The 24,310-nt window shown below is 36.7% G+C and overlaps 1 protein-coding gene across 21 annotated transcripts in view; it reads right to left on the reverse strand.

Annotated features, from left to right (window-relative positions):
• Window positions 1-2,183: 2,183 nt before the first annotated feature.
• The window catches only part of NRXN1 (neurexin 1), a 999,171-nt gene continuing 977,044 nt past the window's right edge, over window positions 2,184-24,310 (reverse strand). For 13 of the 21 annotated variants that reach the window (XM_028139954.2, XM_028139949.2, XM_028139940.2 and 10 more), the window contains 2 exons: window positions 22,220-22,307; window positions 2,184-2,587 (listed from right to left, as the gene is read on the reverse strand). In XM_028139954.2, the coding sequence (XP_027995755.1) occupies window positions 2,280-2,587; window positions 22,220-22,307 (396 nt within the window). In that variant the 3' untranslated portion in view covers window positions 2,184-2,279. Of the gene's footprint in view, window positions 2,588-22,219; window positions 22,328-24,310 lie in introns of all 21 variants that reach the window. The other 8 variants (XM_028139955.2, XM_028139952.2, XM_054728029.1 and 5 more) reach the window with 2 other exon arrangements.

A 24,310-nucleotide genomic window follows, 5' to 3' on the forward strand; every position in this document is an offset into this window, starting at 1 on the left:
AGTAAGACTGAATGAGAGGGAGGAAAAACACAAAACATGAACATTTTTAACCTAGCAAATGAAAAAAAATCTGAAACACAAGTAATGGATATTAAATTTTAGTTTTATACCTCTACTTTCTGGGTCATGAAAAGCCTTTATAATTTTTCATTTACAACAGTTACTTGGCAACCATAGATATTGGTGATTTGCTATGTTTCTAAGGTGCTGTATGTCTGAAATCCAGGCCACATCTTGGCTTTTTATTTTCATCAACTAAAGTATTATAAAAGATGTTTTGCATTTGCTGATTAAAGCTAATTGTAAGTGTTTTCTTCTCTTCCTTGAAATCTAATATCATTTTTGGAGATGTTAAAGTAATGCAATCAATTTATACTGAGGCATCACCTTCCAATCTAATAATGCACTTCTTTTGCATTACCTTTTCATATTGATAATTTATTGCTATGAACATCATTGAAACAATATGCAAAAACAAGTGTATAATCTATACTTTCCTACCATTTAATGTGTTAAATTAAAACTATTTAATGATATATATGTAAAACCACAAAAATTAAAATATGGTCAATAATCAACAAATAGGGAATCAAAAATTCCTGAAAATACTTTTAGTTGAGAAAGTGTTTACTTTCCAAAATCCTTATCATGCGCATTAGGTTCAGAGAAAAAAATATAATTTTATTGGGAAAAAAGTTTTCAATTGCAGCGATCTGATTAAGGTGTATATCAATCAATTTTGCTTCCATAACCTCCCCACCTAATGGTTCATATCCATACATCAAGATACCATTGTATTCTATTTGATAAGAAAAGGTTCCATTTCATTAGTGAAGTATCTTCTTGGGGTTTCTTGGGACCATGATCTCAATGAAGCAAATCACCCCATTTGTCATCAATACCTTGGCACAAATATCTTCCTTCCTGCTTTGCATTTTGTCAGTAAATATTTGTTAATATATATATGTTTGGGTCTTTCATTATATCTGATGGATTACTCTGAATTCATATGTGTGTATGTGTGTGTACATCTTTGATTGTGAATAGTGAATGTATGTGGAAATGTATTTAGGGAAGAAAAAAGATTATAAGATACATATGTATAGCTTTTACCTTCTAATTCACACCTTTCATACAAATACTAAAACTTAACTGCAACAGAATGAAGGCTGTACATGTAAGAAAAAATGTAGCTGAATCTTTTTATATACATTCATACATATCTTTCTTAGAATAAACACTACATTGTAACTTTATTTTAAAAAGTAAGTAATTGTGGCAATTTATAATGATGGCCCAAAAAAAAAAAAAACAAAAAAAAAACCAACCAAAAACAACCCTGAAATAATTGTTGCTCCAATGTCATAAAACTCCCTATAATTAGCAACACTTATAACATTTAATTTACCAAAAATGGCTGAAGAGCAGAGATATATTTTGCATTTTCTATACAACAGGCTATAAAACGTCACTTAACCACAGTCCAGAAAGCACACAGAGATGGATTTTATATAAACATATGTAGTAACATATTAAGCGTGCATGAAAATTTCCCAATGATTGCATCTATGCCCTCTTGTTTTTGTTCTGAAATTTTAGTGTGAAGATGTGCCTTATATTTCACAATGTTGAAAATAAGGCCTCCATACTTTTTTTTTTTCCCTCTCACAATCATAAAGGGGCTTTTTGAATGTGTTCCTACACAAGTCTTCAAAAAAGCCAGCACTTTGTTTCAAGTGTAAATTCCAACCACTGCTCCATTTGCGCCAGGCAGCAAATTCTTACGGATTTGCAGGTCGAGTCACTCAAAATGCCACAGTCTTCTCTGGCAATAGGACTATCTGACTTCTCGGGAAAGCGCTAGCACTTTGGCTAAATCCAGGATCATAGGTAGCTTCTTTTGTGTGTGTTGTGTTTTGTGTTGTGCCTTGATGTTGTAATACTCCTTTGCTTTATGAATGCGTGCGGTCATCACTGTCTTTTAGAAATGTTCCAGCAACATAAAGACAGGCAGAGTAAATGAAAACACTGTGGATGTTAGGGAATTTATTGGCCCCTGTTTTTAAATTTTTTATTTATTTTTCTTTTTTGGAGAAACAAGAGCATGAGATACTTGTGTGTGTTTTTTTTTTATTTTTTAAAAACAGTCTTTCCTTCCTGATTGCATTCCCTGTCTTCTTTTGTATGTGCTTCATAAAAAGGAAAGTAAATAAGTTTATATTATGTCTCAGATAAAATGAAGACTATTTCTATACAAGGGTCCTTTTAAGATCTTGGAATCAGACGTAATACTCTTTATCCTTGTTCTTCTTATTTTTGTTGGCGCTTTTCGCACTGCTGGGTTGTTTCTCCTTTACAACAGCCCCATTGGACTGCGCTGAGTTACTAATGTAGTTTCGACTCTCGTCCACGTGGTATGAGCCTTCATCCCGGTTCCTGTACTTGTACATGGCATAGAGGAGGATGAGGATGCACAGGGCGGCGGCGGCCACTATGCCTACCACCATGCCCGTGGTGCTGCTGGACTCCCGGATCACTTCTGCGGAGCCTGGGTATGGCTCTCTGCCGCCTGCCCGGGTTGGGTTGGCTATAGGAAAGAGGGGAGAAAAAAACAAAACACACACACAAAGTGATTATCGAGTTCCTTGAATGCTAACAGTTCCCTTCTATTTCCATGACTAATGGGATAGCACCTACTGCTTTAGGAAAAGTAGACTGCTGCGAAGTGTGGAAACCCCGTGCCTCAGGGTCACTACAAAACTGGGGACAATAATCAAAGCCCTCGGAGAGAGATTTGTTGCCATCTTTTCTTTCTCACAGATCAATTTTGTTAACAAGATCTTGTAAGTGCAGCCCCAAATAAGCTCCATGTACCTCGGAAGGGCCACGTTGATGTGTTAGGTGAAAAACCATAAACCCAGCATGGAAAATAAAATCCTAATGACCCTACCTTGTAATATTAGAGGGCATCAATTTCAGAATCAAATTGATGTTAAGATAGAACCCTTAGAGCTAACTCTAGACTCTGAATCAGGATAGCTAAATTTAGGACTACTTATGCAATCCTATTGCCTCCTATAGTTTTAAATATAGTATTGAACAATAAAACAACTCAGACATTTTGAGTAATCTAAATACCTGCTTGTAAAAGTATGATTTTAGTCACAACTTGACAAACTAAAACAAAATTAATTCCCTTTTCTGTTGGAGGTTTATTTGTATGTATGGATGGGAATTCATTCATTGGTTGCAGTTGAGTGATCACCAAAACCCAATTTGGGAGGTTAAAGTAAGAAATTATTTTTTCCCCCTCAGTTTTATAGACTATCCTTATTGGTTTTGAGTCAAAACTTGGTACCTAATAGATGACAATAAATAAAGGACTGGCTAGCCCTGTTTCATTCAACTGGTAAAACCCTCTTTAATCTTTCCAAAGGATAAGGAGTAAGGAAGCTCTTCCTTTGGTCAGGAAATGGGTTTTTGGGTGCCACACTGTCTTCCCAAGGCCTCATCAGCCGCTGACGGTGACTAGGGATGGGGAGAAAACATCCTGCGATTTGGCTTACAGGTCAGGGGAGGTGAAGGTGACTCTTTTCTTTTTTAATATATTTTATTGATTTTTACAGGAAGGGAGAGGGATAGAGAGCTAGAAACGTCGATGAGAGAGTAACATCGACCAGCTGCCTCCTGCACACCCCCTACTGGGGATGTGCCCGCAACCAAGGTATATGCCCTTGACCGGAATCGAACCTGGGACCTTCCAGTCCGCAGGCCGACGCTCTATCCACTGAGCCAAACCGGTTTCGGCGACTCTTTTCTTTTACATGATACTTAAAAATTTGTTGCAAGAATTTTAAAGCCTATGAACTATAGAGAGTGACGATTCCATCCCACTTCTCTCTGACCCTAGGTCATTTTTCTGTATGAAATTTTCTTTTTCTGAATCTTCACCCTCTCCCTTGTCTTAAAAAAATCATTACTTTACAGATGTAATGGGTTAATTTTTCAAAACTTTGTAAGTTATGCAGAATGAATTTAAATCGTCACCAGATTGCATATATATCAAATACATATGCATGTGAATGTGTACACACACCAGAAATTGAATAACTCAAGAAGACTAGGATCGCACTTTTATATCACTACTGTTCAATATTACGTAGTAATTATTTTTTAAAAAATATTTCTACAAAAGTTCCTATTCCTGGGATTGCTTTACCAACTGTAACCCTGGACTGCTTTATAATTTCATTTTCAGACGTCACCAAGATTTCTGCTGTCCGCATGTGAATTTCTTGCTGTCATTTTTCTTTCCTTCTCCGAACAAAGCCTTGCAAATATAGTCACTTACAAAGTCATAGCTTTCAGTCTCAAAGCAGCAATAGGCTGTATTCTGAGCGACAAAATGCAGCAGGCAAAACATTTCTTTGTTGAGTATGTCACTGCCTGCTTTACAAAACACCAGGTAATGTTGCTGAATAAGCCTCGGCATTGCTTCTGTGGCCAAGGCGGAGGAGACAAAGACTGTAATCCACAGCATTTGATTACAGGAAATTAATTTCCTCCCCAGAAGAACAGAACCTACTGCAGGAGCTCTGTCACCACCTGACAAACCAAAGGCCACACTTTCTCTTTCAAATACAGTCATCTTGGCCAAACTCTCCAATTAGCTCAGCTGCTAATGTTCACTAAAGGACAACTTTCTACCTGCTCATTTGGAGGAGTATTCTTTTGCCTGGGTGTCACAAGACCTGGATCTTTACTTATTAAGTGTTACCTAAGTCTTTTCTCCTCACCAGGTGGGATGCTTTCATTTTCAACACATTTTCATAATTATCTCATTCTATTTGTCAGAAAGGGATGGGGAGAGTGGAGATAAAATCATATATATATATATGTTTTCCCCAATTAGGAATTTGGTGAACTATCTTATTCAAGAATTTTATTCTTAATTTATCTGTTTAAATACTTTTAATATGTTTTCACAATGACAGTATAAGCAGCATACCATCCATTTGATGTTAAAACTAGAATATGATTGCAAAGACCTAAGAAAAGCCTCAAATGCTTCAATTTTGCCACATAGCCATTTGATAAGGACCTCATATTTAAGGGAAATACTTGTGTTTTTAGCAATTCCAGACAAAATGATGATTAAGTCACATATAGGCCTAAAAATAGCTCTGTAACCCATGTATACATAGATTATTTGAAAAACACAATATTTAGAATATTTATTAAAAAAAACACCAAACCCAATGAAGGAATTTTATCCCTTTTCTCCTGATCAAAACTAAAAAATTAATACTTACCACAGGTATTTTTATAGGACTATTTGGAATATGCAGTTGCTTTTTATCTAATTGATTATTCAATAACCTTTATTCAAATCTGAAGGGTAAGTGATATTTTTCTTGACTTTTATGCTAAGTTTATAAGTATTAATAATAGTAAATAAAGGCCCAGCTAGCCCACTAAAGTGTTAATGGGATATCTCTCCTAGATGTGCAATAAAAGGCTAGAGAAATTCACATATATTACTGAATTATAAATGTGGCTTCGTGTATTGATCGTCATTATTGGTTTATTTTGATGATCACTGAAAAGTACATGAGGAAATTTCATTAATTTAAATGTAGAGAATAGTATAAATGACTCAAAAAGCTAAATGCCTTCTTATATAATTTGGTTAAAATTTTACGTAAAAAAGAAATGCAGTCATCTTTTAACCATTTATGACAATGTGAAAAAGAATTTAATTAGAAAAATCCATACACAATTCTTACACTTCACTAGGGGCCCAATGCACAAAATTTGTGTAAGGGCCTTGGCCCCCCCACCTGCCCCTGCCACCGCCGGGGGTCCTCTGCTCCAGCCCCCACCCGCTGAGGCTTTGTCTGGAAGGACATCCGATCTAATTAGCATATTATGCTTGTATTATCATAGATGGGCTTGTAAATTTTGCATTCCCTTTAAACTCCATAATAAACTAAATCAACGTATTTTAGATAATTAAAGCAATCTACATCTTTTTCCTAGTAGTGTTAAAAAATAAAGGAACTACAATTTACTTTTACTCTGTCACCTTTTCTTTGTCCCAACATGTGATGAGAACATTTAAAAAACAGGTAAAAGATGATGGAGGGAAGCTAAAAGAATGGCGTACATGCAAAGTAGTAATAAGCCTTGAATGGTCAAAAGTGGACTGATTTGTAAGTAACACCAAGCTAATGTAGCCAACTCGTTATATCAGGCCCAGAGGCAAAAGGAGCCCAGGTCACTGGAAAACTTCAGTAGGACTGATGATGGGCAGGCACTTAGGTACTACTCAGTGTGACTGGAAATAGGCAAGTATTCAAGGCTGCAGTGGTGGTGGTGGCACACATGTTTTGGTTAAAGTTCAAGGCACTAGCAATTAAAAAAAAAAGTAGATATATTCTAAGCATTTAGCTCCATTTATATTTTCTAATTTTAATAGTTCTATTCATATAGTGAAATCCTGACTTACAATTTACGTGAACACTGTCACCATAGGGGCTTTTACTTACTAAAGGTTTCCCACATAATTCTGCCTTTTCCCTGTTTTACAGAAGAACGCCCAACACCACATACCCCTGAATCCACTGGGGTGGTGTGTACACTGCTAGGTCTATTACATGTGGGGAAAGCACATATGCATTCCTTAATGGCAATATGAAGACTTGAGTTTTGCCGGCATTTTTGCTTAAGTGAGTCAGAAGGTATTCATTGTACTGACAAGGGCAGAGAGCTGTCACAGGAATTTAACCTCTTTCACATAAGCCACTTTTCAGCCAAAAGGCTGTGGAGATATCCCTGGGACTCGTGGGACCCGATGGCATTATCTTAAAGGGCAGATGAAAATGATTTTTAATTCTGTCTCTCTCTCTCTCAAATATTTGGCAAGATCCTGATGGTTTCTAGAAGTTTTTCACATGGTCTGCTTTGGCCCAGGTTTATTAAGAATCCTCTATGCTAGCTCTATGAATTTTCTTGTCTAATTAATATTGGGATTACACAGGTAGGCATAGCCTTCCCAGTGTTAGGATAGTTATTAACATATCTCCACATTAAACCCTAAAACCAGTTTATTCATATCATATAATAGTTCATGGTGCAAAAGATATATCCCAGTGCCTTAGTGTATTTGTTGCTTTGCATAAAAATGTTAAAATGTTTAAAATTTTAACTTATCCTTAAATTTGCTGAGATAATTATTTTAAGCTACCGCGACAGGAAAAGAAATTGTCCTAATTGATGTTCTTTCTTTCTTTTTGACAGTCCCTGACACTGTATCTGTGAAAGAACATTTCCCCAAGTAGAAACTAATTTAGGTCCAGTTAACAAACATCACAAGACAAACATGTTTGAGAGACACAGTAGGCTGTAGTGCAGAGAATTATTTGTGACAGGTCTCATTTCTTCCCAGCTCCTCTGTCATCAAACCTATGCTGCTCTCTATTCCTCCTACTCAGTCCCCCTCTCTACCTCTTCTGTGTGATTCTCTCCCAGCTCAAGACTTATCCTTGAAGGTGGCTTTCAGAGTGTATAGTGGGTGTGTCCCTGCCCATTCTCAGGTAAATGAAGGTCAGGCCAGTAGGGGTCAGCACTTTTTGCCTCTGGGGTAAGTGCATTCCTCAGCAAGGTGTTGAATGAGTGACAAAACTTAGTGCCAAGTTCCTAATTTCAAAGCATAATATAAAATAGTCCTTACTGTCCAAAACATCTCAATGTGATTGGTTGTTCACTAGACATGGGCTTTGTGTTTTATACTGGCGTACTTTCCTTTAAAATTTAACTTCCTAAATTTGTTTAGAGAATAAAATTATATGCTTTATCAGAAGGAATAATATCAAGTAAAAAAAATAACCATTTATTATGCAGATGGGGATATGAGCAGCACATTAAACCATTAAGCTTTACTAGAGCCTCTATTTATGGCTTTGTCACTATTTAATTGTTTCTAGTCTTAACCAAACCTGGAGTATAAAGCCCACATTTACTTAGCAAAATGATTCTCAACTGAAGTTCTAAAATAACTATGCATTATGAAAGGTAAATTTTTGAACATTAATGAATCTCTCCATAGAGGTTTCACTTTGCAATAGAAAGCATTTGGCACACTTTAGCTGTTCTTTCTGAGATTGGAAACATAGCAATCGAAAATTGCTATTAAAATATAATTGCTCTTGGTTTATGTTTTTGTAACACTGCATGAGAAATGATGCTTAAAGTCCTAACTCCTGTCACATAGAATGAGGGTTTGGTGGATGATTGTGGGACCTTATATTTCCATTGATGAGTTCACCAAAGCAATAACCATGCCACAAGATGCTCTTTTTATCACTCAAATTGTCATTTTTATGAAACTACTTTGTATACTTGGATGAGCTGTTCTTTCACTGTAATCTTATTATATTTATGTTGTTTCCAAAGTTAGCTTTGTAGGGCGAGACTGTAGTTTCCAGGCAATTTTTATTGCTGATTTTATTTCTTCAATATAGACTGTTAGTATATAGGTATGTCATCAACCATGACCTTGTCATATCAAGAATGAAGCTAGAGTTTCACTAGATACTGATGTCAATGAAAATATAGCTTTTGAGCTTTAACAAAAAAAAAAAAATTGTAAGAGACCGCCAATCTTAAGAAATAATTCTCTCTCTCTCTCTCTCTCTCTCTCTCTCTCTCTCTCTCTCTATATATATATATATATATATATATATATATATATATATAAATAAAACAATTCCAGGTAGCAGAATGGCATATATATATATGCCATTCTGCTACCTGGAATTGTTAGATAGCCTGTCTTACAATAATCCTTTTTTAAAAACTATTGGTAAGATGCATTTATTTAATTTTTTCACTAAGAGTCTTTCAGTAGTCTTTATCAAATATTAAATTAAAAGTAATCAATTTAAAATTTCTGTCTTTATTCCATGTAGGAAAAGGAGCTGCCTAAAATGATCTCATTAGACCAGAGTTCTGTACTATGTTTTAATAGATGTGGAAGTTATTATAATTCTAGCCTAGCCTTCAAAATGGTTTCAGATTTATGGGGAAAGATTTGACTTTTCCAGTATCCAGTTTTATTAATACTGTGAAAAGAAAATTGGAATTGTAGGCTCCTGGGGTGTTGTGAATTGAGATTAGTATAGTTTTTTCTCCAGAAAATAAAGTTTATTCTTCTTCTTTCCATTTTAGTGCTTCAGTACAACCTGGGTCCGAAGAAACTCCGATGCAACCCCTTACAAGAACACGTGTTTAAATATCACAGTTGCAAGAGAGAAGGTAGGTAAATATTTATATGGCATGCACAAATATCACCATTACCACAGTTGCAAGAAATCAGGTAAGCAATGTTTTTTATGGCATGCACTGATATTGACACACACTATGGCTTTATGAGAGGTGATGAATGCAGTCAAATCCCTCTCTTTATGCCAACTCCACCCATGCCCTGAACATTCTGAAGTTCCCTCCTGCAGACAGAACAAAAGGCTTGAGAGAGGACATGTCTGAAACATCTTAGCCCTTCCAATGAACTGCAGATTCAGAAAGAACTTGGAAATCAATAAGCCCTTACTACCTCCAGGGCTGCTGGGTCTAATATTTCCCTCTGTTACTTTCAAAGCCACCATAGACACATGTTTGAAGGGAAGTACAGAGGCCACCACTGTGGGATTGAGAGGAGCATTATCTTCACTGGAAATGTAGATATTGCATGCTAGACACAGAAAAACTCATCCTGTGCCTAGAGGACAGAGTGCACCAAGTAGGGCAGGCTGCTACCTCAAATGGCACCACATAGACAGAAAATGCAATGGACACACACACCTTGGGTGACTTTGGGCACATTGAAACTAGTAGAGGAACACACATATCCATCATCTCCAGAGGAAGCCATAGGGTCATGAGATTTTCAGAGACTATTCTTCAATTACTCCATACTTTGTGTAAACTATGTGTCCACAGCTTAGTTATCTACAGGCTTCTTAAACTTTTTGCATGGTCATGGTGCCCATTAGATTTTATTAGAACCCTTGAAAGGGTCAGGGTGTTTACTAAAGTACCAGTGTGACTACTATTCTTAAGGTCCTCCAAAGTCTGCCTACAATGATCTATTCAAATTTGTCTTCCACTTATCCCAAAATAAGTGGCAATTTCAATTTTATTTGTATCCCCTAGTCTCCTCCATATACAATGGAAATTCTGCCCAGCTCCCATGATCTTTTTTCTCCTGCCTGACTGAATACTACCAACTCCTCATGACCCAGCTTAAAGCCCTGTCTTTTATGAATTTTTCTCTAAGTCTCCTCATTCTTTCTGTTAATAAATACATAGTGAGCAGTAGGTATGTTCCAGGTATTGCACTAGCTACTGTATGTGAAGTAGATTAACCAAACACACTTGACATCTACCCTCATGGACCTTGACATATAATGAGGAAAATAGATATACAACAAAGAATCAAACAGCTCAACTTAAAGCAATAGCTGGAATATGTGTGATGAAGAAAAATGGTAGGTATCATGCAGGAGCAGAACAAAGATCTCTGCTTTAGAGTGAGGTGTCGGGAAGACCTTTCTGGGTTTGTGACATTTATGCCGAGACATGGAAAATGAGTGGAGAGTAGTCAAGTGAAAAGTGCATAGAATAGACTTCTAATGAGAAGGAATAGCATGTGGAATGACCTCGAGGAGGGAAAGAGTTTGCTTTTCAGAAACTAAACAAAAGCCAGAGTGGCTACAGCATTGTAAGTTTTGTAGGAGAATGAGGAAAAAAAAATTTGAAGGTAGACATGAAACTTAACACACAGATCATAGGCTATGCAATGAAATCATACAAACCGAGATCACATTTGACTCCATAAATAATAACAATTTTATGTGAAATAAAGGTATCACTAAAAAAGTAAAAATGCAAAAGAGAAAGGAGAGGAGAAATACTGCTGTCCATATAAAAGATACATATCTCTAAGATACAAAGAGTATGCATCAGTCGATACAAAAAAAGATAACCCACTAGGAAAATGGACAAAAATACACACAGCCAATTGGAAAAGAAGACCCAACCTATTGCGACCCACAGGTTGAGAACTGCTAGCAGGGTCGCCTAAGACCATCAGAAAACACAGATATTTACATTACGATTCATAACAGTAGCAAAATTACAGTTATGAAGTAGCAAAGAAAATAATTTTATGGTTGGGGGTCACCACAACATGAGGAACTGTATTAAAGGGTCGCGGCATTAGAAAGGTTGAGAACCACTGGATTTGAGGAAGAGATTTTTGTAAGTTTATAAATTTTCAGGGATAGCCTGAGGTGAATGTAACCATTAAGAAAGTGTGAAAGAACTTTGGTTTCAAGGTTTTAGTTATAGTAATAAGCAACTGGGCCAGAAACTGGCATCAACATTGTATATCTCTTTATAGAATACTAGAGGTCCAGTTCACGAAATTCATGCACTGGTAGGGTCCTTATTGGCTTCCGGCTGCCAGCTGGGTCCTCCCTCCCTTCCTCTGACTGGCCCCACCCCCTGACCGACTCCTGGTCAAGGGGACAATTTGCACACTACCCTTTTATTATATAGGATGTTTAACGCAATACTTTCCTACCTCCCACCTCCTAAATATCTTCAGTGAAAGAAATTAAATATGACATTTATATAATTAAATCAGAAATCACCTTTTCTGTGCTTAGGTGAATTGAGATGAATGTGCATCAATACAAATATCATATCTGTATTTATTTCCCTATGTCTCCAAGTAATATGAGCTTAATTGCAATAAGTCAGTTTTTAATTAAAGTTATTAGGGTAACATTTGTTATAATTCTGTACAAGTTTCAGGTGTACAATTATATAATACCTCTTCTGTATATTGCATTGTGTGCTCACCACCCAAAGTCTATTCTCTTTTGTCATCATATATTTGAACACCTTTACCCTCTTTATCTTCTCCCCCCGCCCTCCCTTCCCCTCTAGTAACCACCATACTGTTGTCTGTGTCTATGAGTTCATTTGTTTGGTTTGTTCTTGCTTTCTGTTTCATTTCCCATGTGTAAGTTATATCATATGGTTCTTGTCCTTTGTCTGACTTAATCATTTAGCATGATACTCTCAAAATCCATCCAGGGTGTTGTGAATGGCAATATTTCATCTTTTTTTTTTTTAATTTAAAGTCAGCCAAGTTAGTAGCCTTCAGTTTGAGTCATTCAGTGTCTTAGTTACATCAACATCATCTGACACTCACAGCACCACAAATAGTTGGGAACTAACTTGGAACTCTTTTCTCAAATTCAGCAGAGTAGCTGAAGTTTCTAGGGTACTTCTTATTCCTGCTGAGCTTAGAGGGATAAATTTGAAAAGGGCATCATCAGTCAGGTCAAACTTTCCATAATTGTCAAGCAGGAGGAAAACCATATAGGCAATAATTGAGAAAATCCGTTTCAAAGTTAGGGAGCCTGCAGAGTCTTGTGTGTTTTTCATCAAAATGTATTACATTTTAGAAAATGGGAGAAGAGCTATATTTTGAAATGTAGAAGACACTCTCCATTACTCATTCCCATGCCACTAAACTCTTCCATAGCAAAATAGCTTCTTTTGCTGGAAACTCATTGACTAAAATACCCAAAATATATGCACCCAGAAATCACTTTTAAGATGCATTTCACATTTTTACATATAGAAAGCTTAACAATCAATCTTTACACAAATCCAGAGGATGAATTCAAAGGAATACTCAAATATTAAACCAGGAATTTTGGGGAACCTGATTATAGGAAGACAAAAGTGGCAGCACTATGATTATAGCTAGGTTAATAGGAGAGTGTATGTGTGCGGGCGTGCACACACACACGTGAATAATGCAGCATTTCTTCCAATTATCTGACAGAAGTAACAATAGTCACCTCCCACCCCTCTCATAATTTATAAGTAAAGTCAGACTTTTGAAGAGCACCAGGAAAGATTTCACAATACCTTGGGGTTAACTTACTTAAATATATTGGATTATCAAAACTCTCTTAACTTCCTCCCAAATATTGCAAGGATTTATCCTTAGTAGATATATTTTCACATGATTTAATTGTCAAGTGATACTCAACATGGCTATTATAACTTCTGACTCAGTGTAAGGCTTAAATATATTTTCTTATTTTATTTAGTTAACAATTGTTACCTTTATGGAATTATTATTATATGGTAGGCTCTGTGCATTTCATACAAGTCATCTAATCTAATCTTAATAACAACACTGTGATATAAGTGTTCTCATTCCCTTATAGGAAAGGGAAATGAGTCTTAGAGAGATTATATTATCTAGGCTTCATAAATGGCACAGCGGAAATTCCAACTTGGGTATGTCTGTTCTAGTTTTAGACATTCAATACATCTGCATTTCTGACTGCAGAATGATTTGTTAATATTCCCAATTTTATCCTTTCCTGTAGAATTGAGCACTTTAGGCCTCTTTTCTAAGCATCTTTCCAGTTGTACCCCTTCCAGCCACACGCCCTTGTACCTCCTGCCATCGATCTGCCCTTTCTTTCCAGTAAAAGAAGTTTGCATTCCCGCAGAATCTTAGGAAAACCAGGGGTAGGAAGCATATCAGACATTAGGTTCTATTCTAGGCACAGCAGCTAACTTGCTGAGTTGACCCATAGCAACTCATTATCCTCTGCTATCATGTTTTCATCAGAAACATAAGGGCCATACATTATTTACCTCCCCGCGTCTTTGTGAGGAGCAGACCAGGTAGGACAATCAATGTGAAACTGCTATGGAAAAAACAGTGATGGTCCAATTATTTTCCCTGTGTCTGCCACACAAAAGGTATTGAATCACCAGCTGCTCCAACGAGTAGACAATTCTGCAATATGTACTGCACGCCATGGCTCAGTCCGTTGTGACAGGGCCATGAAGGACATTATCCCCACAGGGGTCACTGTATTCAGGGACTTTCCTCTCATGCACGAGGCCCTGCGAAGTCAGGTGGCCAATGGCCATTAATTGTCATGCTGCGTATGGAGCTTGTTTCTGTTTATCTGCGAAACATTCTATCTTTACAGATCGGTGCTCTCTGGTACCTATGAATGGAGTGAATTATTCCTCTTCCTCTTTCAAAATTTGATGATGATTTTTTAGGTCTCGTGAAATCAATCACCTGAGACCACTCTTTGGTAATAATTGAAAGCAAGGCTTATTATCTTGGAAAGAATAACTCTTGTTTAGGCTTTAGGGTCTATTTCTAAAATTGTTAGGTCAGTTCTCTTTTCCGTCCCCTTTTACCTGCTCTGGACTTGCATGGTGTACCTGGATGAAATTGCAAGGGTCCAGGTCATTCTGGGTAAGGAGGCAGTGCACAGTTTTCCTGATTGTAAAACTGGGTCTACTCACTTCGGGTGATCGTTTTTATATTCCTGTCAGGAAGCTATTGCTGTCTCAATTTTCTTTTGTTGGAGAAAGATCACATTCTTTCTGGTGAAAGTGCAATAGCTGAGGTGAAAGATGAGACAGCTTCCCCACTGAGCCCATTAGAAGGAATCGTGTTAAGCCTAGAATTGGGAAATATGGAAGGCAAGCCATCCATCATGGGGGAAGGGTGTGTGGTGGGTAAGCCCGGTTAAGCCAAGCTACCCAACGTGTTCCTGAATGTTGGAGGAAGGAAGGGCAAGCAGATTATAAGAACAGGCAGGAAAGCTAATCATCCCTTTCTCAAAAGCTCTGTGTGGCAGAGACCTGCATCTTTTCCCTCCAGGAATAAGAATAGCAGATGATATGTACCCTCTTCCCATCCTAGCAACCTAAATTTATCTAACGGAAACTAGCTCTTGTCTTGCTAGTTTCCTAGTGGCTACTGAGAAAAATTTTATGCTGATAGAATTCAGAAATACTTTTTAAAACTTAGATGCTAAAGGGCCAAATACTAACATTTTCCTTTCTTGCCTGAGATGCCGGTTTATTTCACTTTATGATATGGCTTACTCAGTTAGTTGCCTGGTACTGCCATTAAAAGATAATTTATATTATTGACGTTTCTGTGTGGCCGACTCAAAGCTAAGTGCTCTGCACGCATTCTCTTATCACCACAACAATGAGTATTTAACATTATTGATGTCACTTATAGATGCAAAAAAATAAAATAAATAGAGGTCCAATGCTTTGTTTCCAATTACACAGCAACTGGATGAACTGGGATGTGAACTCTGACTTCTAAGGTTTGCGTAAATGAAATGTAAAATGTGTGTGCTCGTAGATGTGGCAATGGTGGTACTTCTCTTCCTACTAACTTTAAAAGTTTGATTGATGGTCTTGGCTATATTGGCAGCTTTAATACATCCTCTTTTAACCTGGCAACTTAATAATGTATTCCTTTTTATTTACTTTTCACTTAGAATTGATATATAATATTGTACTAACTTCAGGTGTACAACCTAGCGATTAGACATTTATATGCATTATGAAGTGATTACTCCTTTAAGTCTAGTGTTTATTTGACACTATATGTAGTTATTACAATATTATTGACTAGATTCCCTATGCTGTACTTGACATTCCTGTGAGTGTTTTTATAACTGGCAATCTGTACTTCTTAATCCCTTTACATTTTTCTATCCATCCCATCAACAACTCTCCCATCTGACAACCATCAATTTATTTTCTGTGTCTATGAGTTTATTTGTTCATTAATTTGTTTGTTAGACTTCATGTATAAGTGAAATCATATGGTGTTTGTCTTTATCTGTCTGATTTATTTCTGCATAATACCCTCTAACTCCATCCATGTTGCCACAAATGGCAATATTTCATTCTTTTTTATGGCTAGGTAACACTCCACTATATGTATATACTACTACTTCTTTATTCATCTATTGATGAACATTGAGGTTGCTTCTGTATGTTGACTATTGTAAATAATGCAGTGAACATAGGGGTGCGTATATCTTTCCGAACTAGTGTTTTGAATTTCTTCAGATAAACATGCAGAAGTGAAATAGCTGGATCATATGGTACTTCTAATTTTTTTAGGAGCCTCTATATTATATTCCATGGTGGCTGAACCAATTTACAGTCTTATCAACAGTGCATGAATGTTCCCTTTTCTCACCAACACATGTTTATATACTGATGATAACTATCTGACATGTGAGATCTTATTGTGGTTTTAACTTGCATTTCCCAGATCCTTGTTTCTGTGGGAAAGTTAGAGCCCACCTTAAGGGAGCTTTGCTCTAGGTTGTAGAAGTACCTCAGTCATGAAGATACAGGTTTACTTTTACTTTGGGTGAAGCTGATTACCAAAGATAGTCTCAGAACCCTCCAATGCAGCTCTTTAAGTTCTCCAGTCTTTTTTTTGGAGCTTGAGTTCTGGCCTCTTGACTTCGTCCAATGTAATTTTTCTTTTGATATTACTGCTCTCAGAAAAACGGGGGGAGTGAGTGCAAATGATGTCTAAAGTGACTTTATTTTATTTTAACCATACAGTGCTCATTTTTGTTTGCTTTCTACATAATTAAAAAGAAAAAAAAACACACCAATTTCTCCATCAGCATGTCAGACACTGAAATCCAACAATCCCATCAGTTCCCCAATTCCAGCTGCCAGGTCCTGCACCTGTACCATTAGCTAAGTCCTTGGCACTGACGCTGGCCTGGTGCTAAGGAGATGCTCTAGATGTTTAAAAAAATGGAGCACTCATTACTGTTGTTTTTCAGGCTACAGCTCAAAATTCACCATTTTAACAGCAATGTGTTGGCTATTAGGGGCTAATTAAAGTTGTTTTTGAATAATCACATAATAAATACCTCAATTTTAAATGTTGCACAAAATTAGCCCCTAATCAGGCTCTAAAAATATGATCTAATAAGTGAAATATTCCTTAAATGATTGTGATTACTTATTTAATGAAAAGATGCACCTCATTTAATATACATATTTTCACTGCTAATGTGGTTAATGGGTTCGGTTCAATAGAAATCCTTTGATCTTTTCTCAAAATAGCACACTGTAAAAGTGCATGGCAATTGCAGCAAATTTAGCCTAATGAATAGTAATGCATACAAAGGACTTTTCAAATTTAAGTGAACATTTAAAAAAATAGTCTTACTTTTGTGATATGCCTGAGTTTTCTAACAAACTTCTGAAATACGAAAAATAATGAAGTAGAATGTTCGTCAAGTACTAAGAGCAATAACAAACAGAATAAATCTTCACTAAATGCTAGTTGTTATTGTGGCCTATTATTACTCATTTAACTTGAACCCAGATCATTGTGAACAAGTGATGAGTAATCTACAGTTATCCTTTGAGGGTCTGTACCAGTAGCTCATCCCTACTGGTTCAACTAATGCTTAAAATATTGTCACAAAAACGATAATCCTTTTCTTCTGCTATAACTACCCAGCTCTTAGAATTTTTTTTCTCGTTTGACAAAGATTTACTTGATATGGAGGTGGCCCAATATTCTATTAGCTACCTGCCCCCCCCCCCCGCCTTCCCACACATACATACACAAAGAGTATGGACATGATATGCTCAGCGTTATAAATAAAAAGGAAAATTGTTTTTCCTAAATGGGGTTCCCAGGAAACCGGAAGCTGGTCTTGTTCTCTTTGTAATATAGACAAAGTAGAGTTATTCAAGCAGGAAGATCTCACCAAGGGGGGTGGGGGGGGAGTCATAATCTTCATTTACTGTCTGAAATATCAACTTAAAAATTGCCTTTCCAAATTTCTTGAGTTTTTAGAAAAGGATCTCAAAACTAACATACTGACATTATTAAGGGTCACTTTGAAACTTAACTGGTTTGCAGTATTGTCATTTTGTCAATTTACTAAGTAAATCTAAAACATAAGATTTCAAAGCTTTACAAAAAAAGTATGCTCATGTGGAAAAAATGTCTTGGAAAATATGTATATAATACAAATTGTAATGATAGCCAACAGTCATATAGTACTTATATGGAAAAGCATGTTGTAGAACAGTGCCTTGCTCATAATATTAATTCATTTAATCTAATAACCATGTCTGTAGGCTGAGGGAAAAGCTATCCACTTGTCACACATCCAGGCAGCTGAAAGTAGGTATTTTGGGAAATGTGATCTAGTTCCCAATGGATGTTTCAGATTTCTACCTCTCAGCTAAGAGTGAGGATTCAGTTAGCCTTCCTGAATTGCATAGTCACCCTTCCATATTCTAAACACTGTTTATACCAATGTAAAGGTATCTTCCCATGCTAACCATGCAGGGCAATATGGCTGCAACCAAGGATAACTGAGTTCCAGTGTTCCCACACAGGGGGTTGTCCCTAATCTAGTTTCAACATGTACAGTTCCCATCAGGAGGCCACAGTGGCTCATCATTTGCCCACCAATTTTCAGTCAGAAAAGTAACAGCACTGAGTAAAAGGGGAACTGTAGGTTGAATATTCTTTCTATATTGCTAAACGGAGAAAAAGAAGAACCACCATTTATGCTTCACTTTATGCCAGGTATTGCAGCAGGTGCCTTAAATATTGATTTGAATTCCTGCAATAACCTGAAAAATAGGTGCTATGTTAATGTCAAAGATGAAGAAGGTGGTGATCATCAAAATTAACAGAGAATGCATTCAGGGTAGAATGAAAGATGTCTGTTTGTAGAATGTGAATTTGGATAAGAACTTCCTATTTTTGCTCCCAGAGCTTAACAGAGCAGTGGGTGCACAGAGGACTCAATACTATTTGATCAATGGTGAAACTGATAATCTACCACATGTACAACTTCCCTCTTCATTAAGAGTTCTTCACGGAACCACATGGTAATTCAAATTGATCAAACACTTGCTAGAAGGCATATTTACTCGTATTCAAGAATATGCCATATTTTCCCTGTTTCATTAATAGCCTTAGAAAGGTGCCTAAGTAATGAACATAGCACATTTTCAGAGAAGATATTTGAAGGTGCTGTGGATCAGGGAGATCAGAGAACTCTCATATGTACATATTCAGGGAGTGCAAAAGACATTAGTGTGCAACACACCTGTAGAAGTTATCCTGCACATCTTTACCAAAATATCAGCTTTCCTTTGCTTGAGGAGGAGTAAAAGTGCATAGCAGATATAATTCATTTCTGAATAACTCAATATGTAATTTTTCTAAAAAGTCAGTTCTAAAACATGACCTGCTGATAATCTGAAATGATTTTTAGCTTTATCAAGTATTATCCAAAATCTAATATCAACAAGTACAGTTTTTACACATGTTGTTTTATATTTGTATTCAAGATAAAATGAAAGCAAGAAAAAGATATTTAAGAAAACCAGTACATTAAGAAAGAAAGGCTTGCAGGAGGGGCATTCTATAATAGAACAACATTCATATTTGCAGAGCATTAAAGAAAAATACTTGTGAAATAGAAAAATATATAAACTAAGAATCTCCTAGGAAGATGTCATGGAAAGTGAGCCAATTCTACCAAAAGAGCAAAGTACATGAATTATTAAAGTTGGGCATACAAAGTCATCGGGAATTGGACAGAACAAGTCAATGTAGAAAAGAGATCTCACAAAATATAATATAGAAAGAGAAAGCACTCATGGAATATACTATTGAGACACTTTCAAGGACAGGTAAGATCACAAGAAAAGTCTAAGGCAAATGATCCCATTGAAGCAACAAAATTTGGAGTTTAAGCCTTAAGAGGAGCTGATGATTTGAAAACAGGAGAGTACAGGGAGAAAAAAACGCCGAGTAAGAGGATGAAAACTTAAACCAGGCTTGGTACAAGAGTCTTGAAGTAGGTGTCATCAGATAGAGGCCATAGCTGTTGGTTTTGTATACCTGACAAGAGCCTTCGTTGCAGAACACAATTGACACAACAGATCCATGCATGGAGCAAGGCAAACAGGGTTTCTGCTTCATGGAGCTTCCCTACTTGTTGGGGGATGCAAGCTATGCATTCATGAACAGGTAATAACAGATAAAGAAGATTCTTTCACATAGTGTGAAGTGTGATAAAGAAAACAAGGGCAGAAAGATTATCTGGAGTATGGCTATTAGCAAGCTGCTTCCCACTTTCCGTTGTGCTATACTGTTGAACACAACTGACAAAACTCACATGAATAAAAAAGACAGGAGGATGACAAAAGCATAATCTCTCTTTCTCTCCTCTCCTCCTCCTTCCGCCCCCCGAAACCCTCAATCCTGGAGAAAGAGACAATAAATGAGTCTATAAGGAATGGTGAGTATGACCTATAAACAAAAGCTAGAAGATGTTGACCAAAATGTGACAATTTTAAATGCAATTAGAGTTCTCACAATAAAGTTTACTAGATACCCAAGGTGAGGACTCCATATAAGAGGTTGATAGAGCATACTCAGGACAGAGGAAGGAAATTTAGCAAGTAGTATAATTAGTAGGAACTTGAACTGTTTTCAGTGCTTTATTAATAGAGTGGAACATGCTGGGGAAAAAACTGGACTACTCTCTAGAAAATGTGAATCGGGAAAACAAATATGAGCACAACCAAACACCAGACTTTGATGAATAATCTATGCTGGAAGATCTCAGAGAAGATCAGATACAAAGAGAATGTTCTGGTTGGGCATGTGAGACTAGGAGAAATGGGGAAAGAAGAAATCTGAGGGAGGGAAGGGAGAGAAAAAAGATGGGACTGATATAATATATTTAAAAAGAAACTTCTTTTTTTATATGATATATAGAAATAGAGAAGACAAATGAAAACAAAGGCAGGATCTTTGTAAAGGGCCCAGGAAGGCATCATAAAGGGACTCTGTCCAGATAACCAAAACAGGATGGTTATAAAGAGCAATAAACTGGAGAAATGGAATGGATGATCATCAGAATTCTAATAACTGTACATGAAAGAAGATTCTGCAGGCTGAGAATTTTGATGGTGGGGTGCAGGTAGAGGAGGGAGGACAAGAACACACAAGTCTGGCTCTCCCAAACCTTCTGCTCCTCACTGGCAGTCAGTAGCTTTTCTAAGAGCTTAGAGTACGAAGCTAAAATCAATGGGAGGTAGTGATATTCAAAAAGAAAGGCAAGACACGCATCCTGAACCACCTTCTAAAAAATTCAAATATATCAGAATGCGTAGATTTACTTCAAAATTATATTCTACACAACAATGCAATTGAGTTATTATATTGTGACGTGAAGTTTTTCTGGGGTTCTGTCTAGGTGACATAGATTATGAGTTAGCTGATCGTGGTTAACCCAGATCTGCCTCACTCCTTTTGATAACCTAAACAAGAAAATGACTGAATTTTAAGAAACACTGGAAATGCCCCTAGTAGTTGTTATGAATATCTGGAAAAAAAAAATCCAGGCTGGGACTAATTTTCTGGGCCGACAGCTAATAAAAAGGAGAGGAAAGGGTACAGGGCTGGATGGAAACATGGTTTGTGTTGGTCAGCCATACCCTATCACAAAGGAGGAGGAGAAATTATGCATCAGCTTAAATTTTAGGGTGACATGGCAAGACTCAAATGCTCTCTATTACATACAGCAAAGACTGCACCTGCTGTTTGTTTTAGCACTGCCATAATAGTCTCACTTTTGAAATTCAGAAATATATCACTTAAGATAATTTGTTGGTAGAGTGAGTGGTGGGTACTTTTTGTCAGTAGAAAGGTCAAATAATTTTCCACAATGCACTGCAATTTTATAGCTTACAATTTTGCTATAGGTAACCAAAGGAAAGCCCATGCTAACGTTACTCAACAAAAATTAGGTTGTGAGTTAAGGGGATGTGAACAGTAAAGGAGCAGCCTTGTGCGCATTCCCACTGCTCTTTCTGAAACACACAATCTTGGTGGGTTTTGTTTTTAATTCTTTTTCTTTTCTTTTTTTAAATTTCTTTATTAAGGTATTACATATGTGCCCTCACCCCCCTGTTGTCTGTGTCCATTGGTTAGGTTTATATGCATGCATACAAGTCCTTTGGTTGATCTCTCCCCCTTACCCCCACCCTCCCCTACCTTCCCTCTGAGGTTTGACAGTCTTATCGATGCTTCTCTGTCTCTTAATGCTTTTTTAATTAACGTGTAAAAGCAATAACCCTTATCTCTCAACAAGGCACCCTGTAATAGGATGGACATTTAGATATAAATGCAAGATTTTCCTGAGAACTATAGCATGCAACAAAGATTTAGAGTAAGCAAAGAAAGTAAGAAAAAAAGTCGACTAACCTAACCCACCTGAGCTCGGCTCACAGGGGTCAATGTCCTCGTCATCGCTGGGACACTCTGCTGAGGCCACAAGGATGTCATCTGTGGTCTGTAAAGAAAAGCACATTCAGTCGATTAATTTAAAGGATCCCAACAGAGCTTTTCATCTTTGTCTCATTGGTAAGTGAAATACCTGTGTGTTTACCTGATACATTGAGAAACCAAATTCAGTACTTATTTACCTTCCCAAAGACACAGAGCTTACTTTTTTTTTTTCAACTTACTCTAGATCTCTCATGGAAGTACTTGCGCATTTGTGAAAACACAGTTAGAGCTTATTTTACAGGAAGACATGGAAATGGTGGGAGCCAACTCTAGACATCCACCCATTCAACAGCGGAGAAGCTGCACACAGTAGCACACAGGTTTAAAACAGCCTGACAGAAACAGATGATTTGGGATTTATGACAGCCCCGGAGTGCCACAATGTACGCATCAGTAGGTTTTATGCTATACTTGTACTTGGCTTCCTAAAAGCAGAATAGCTATAACCTTTTTTATTCTGACCAGGTAGAATCTGATAAATCTTTGAGCTAGAGCTTGTCTTTGTCCTTACTAGGAAACAGAATGTATTTCACTGATGTAAAAAAGGAAGCAAGTACAATCTACTTAAGGTATTTGAAAAATTTGTGTTTAGCTTTTATACTGAATTTTTGTTTTTGTTACAATTCGGTAGCAGGTATCACGTCCCCATTGTTCTTTTTGTCATTAAGGTGTCATGATAAGTGAAAAGCATATTTGGGTGAGGGGGTGGTATTTCACAGTAAATAGGAAAGAGTTGTCAATTTTCTTTGTGACATTCTAGTTGCTTCATTGCACTTACAGCAAAAAAAGACAACAATCACTGTAATAAAAAGCAGAGTGTGTAAATCCTAGCAGTTAGTCACATAATCAACTCATTTACAAGCACTAAAGGTTGTTCTTTACTGCCACTTGCAAGCAGCAGTAAACTCAGCATAGTTATTGCATGGAGATTGTGAGGTTTGCATCAGATCTGGCTAATGGTAGCACAGAGAGAATGCAAGGTACAAGAAGGAAAATATCTCATTACATCAGCTAAGGATTAAGGAGATTATAATTGTTTAGACAATACTCAGAACTGCAACATTAATGAAATCCTTATTAATAAGTGGAATTAACCTAGGTTGTAGCTATGTATAGTGAAGCATGTTAACTGGACTTATTGTGGTGATCATTTTGCAATTTATATAAATAGTGTATCATTATGTTGTACACCTGAAACTAATATGTTATATTAGCTACACCTTAGTAAAAATTTAAAAATAATAATATAGATCTTATAATTTTTTAAAAAGCCAAAACATAATATGACTTGCTTTCATTAAAGCAATAACTAATACAGTCCAAGATTAAGGCATAAATAAATGTCAAGGAAATTGTGCCATTTTGAAAAATGGAGACAAGGGATGATGCACTTTTGTGACAAAATATTAGGCTGAAAAATCTTTTAAGTGCAGGAGTTTAAAGAATAAAGGATTTGTTCAGATGCTAATTCTTCTTTAATGTAACTTTAATTAAATGCAAGCATTTAAATAGCATCATGAGATGGCTTCATATTATTCTGCTCTTAATTCTTCTGAGACAGTTAGGAGACTGGATTCATTCATTTTGCTGCTGTTATTTTAAAAGACGAAGTTCAAAATAACAGTTTTCTTTGAATTGTAACTGTTCATATTAGTGATAACTACCAGCAATTGGTGTGATAGTTACACAGGTATCTTTCATTCAAGTGAGCTTTAAAGGCCAAAAAAAAAAAAAAAATCCTCTTTTTGGCACAAGCACATCCTGCAGGCTAATATCCAAACTGGCTTGATAACAAGTTATTGGATTATGAGGTCTTGAAGGCCAATTGTTCCAATTTGCCCCAGAGCAGATCGCTCGCTTTTTATAGAGCTAACTTCAAATACAAAGATACTTTTTCTCAACCACAGTGCATACTCTTTAAAATTAATTTCAGGGTTACAAGAGTATTTCTCATGTTCCTTGAGGAATGCTAACTACATCAATGCAATCAGGGTAGGGCTGCTGCTG

The sequence above is a fragment of the Eptesicus fuscus genome, chromosome 16, assembly GCF_027574615.1.
Source record: "Eptesicus fuscus isolate TK198812 chromosome 16, DD_ASM_mEF_20220401, whole genome shotgun sequence".
NCBI classification, from domain to species: domain Eukaryota; kingdom Metazoa; phylum Chordata; class Mammalia; order Chiroptera; family Vespertilionidae; genus Eptesicus; species Eptesicus fuscus.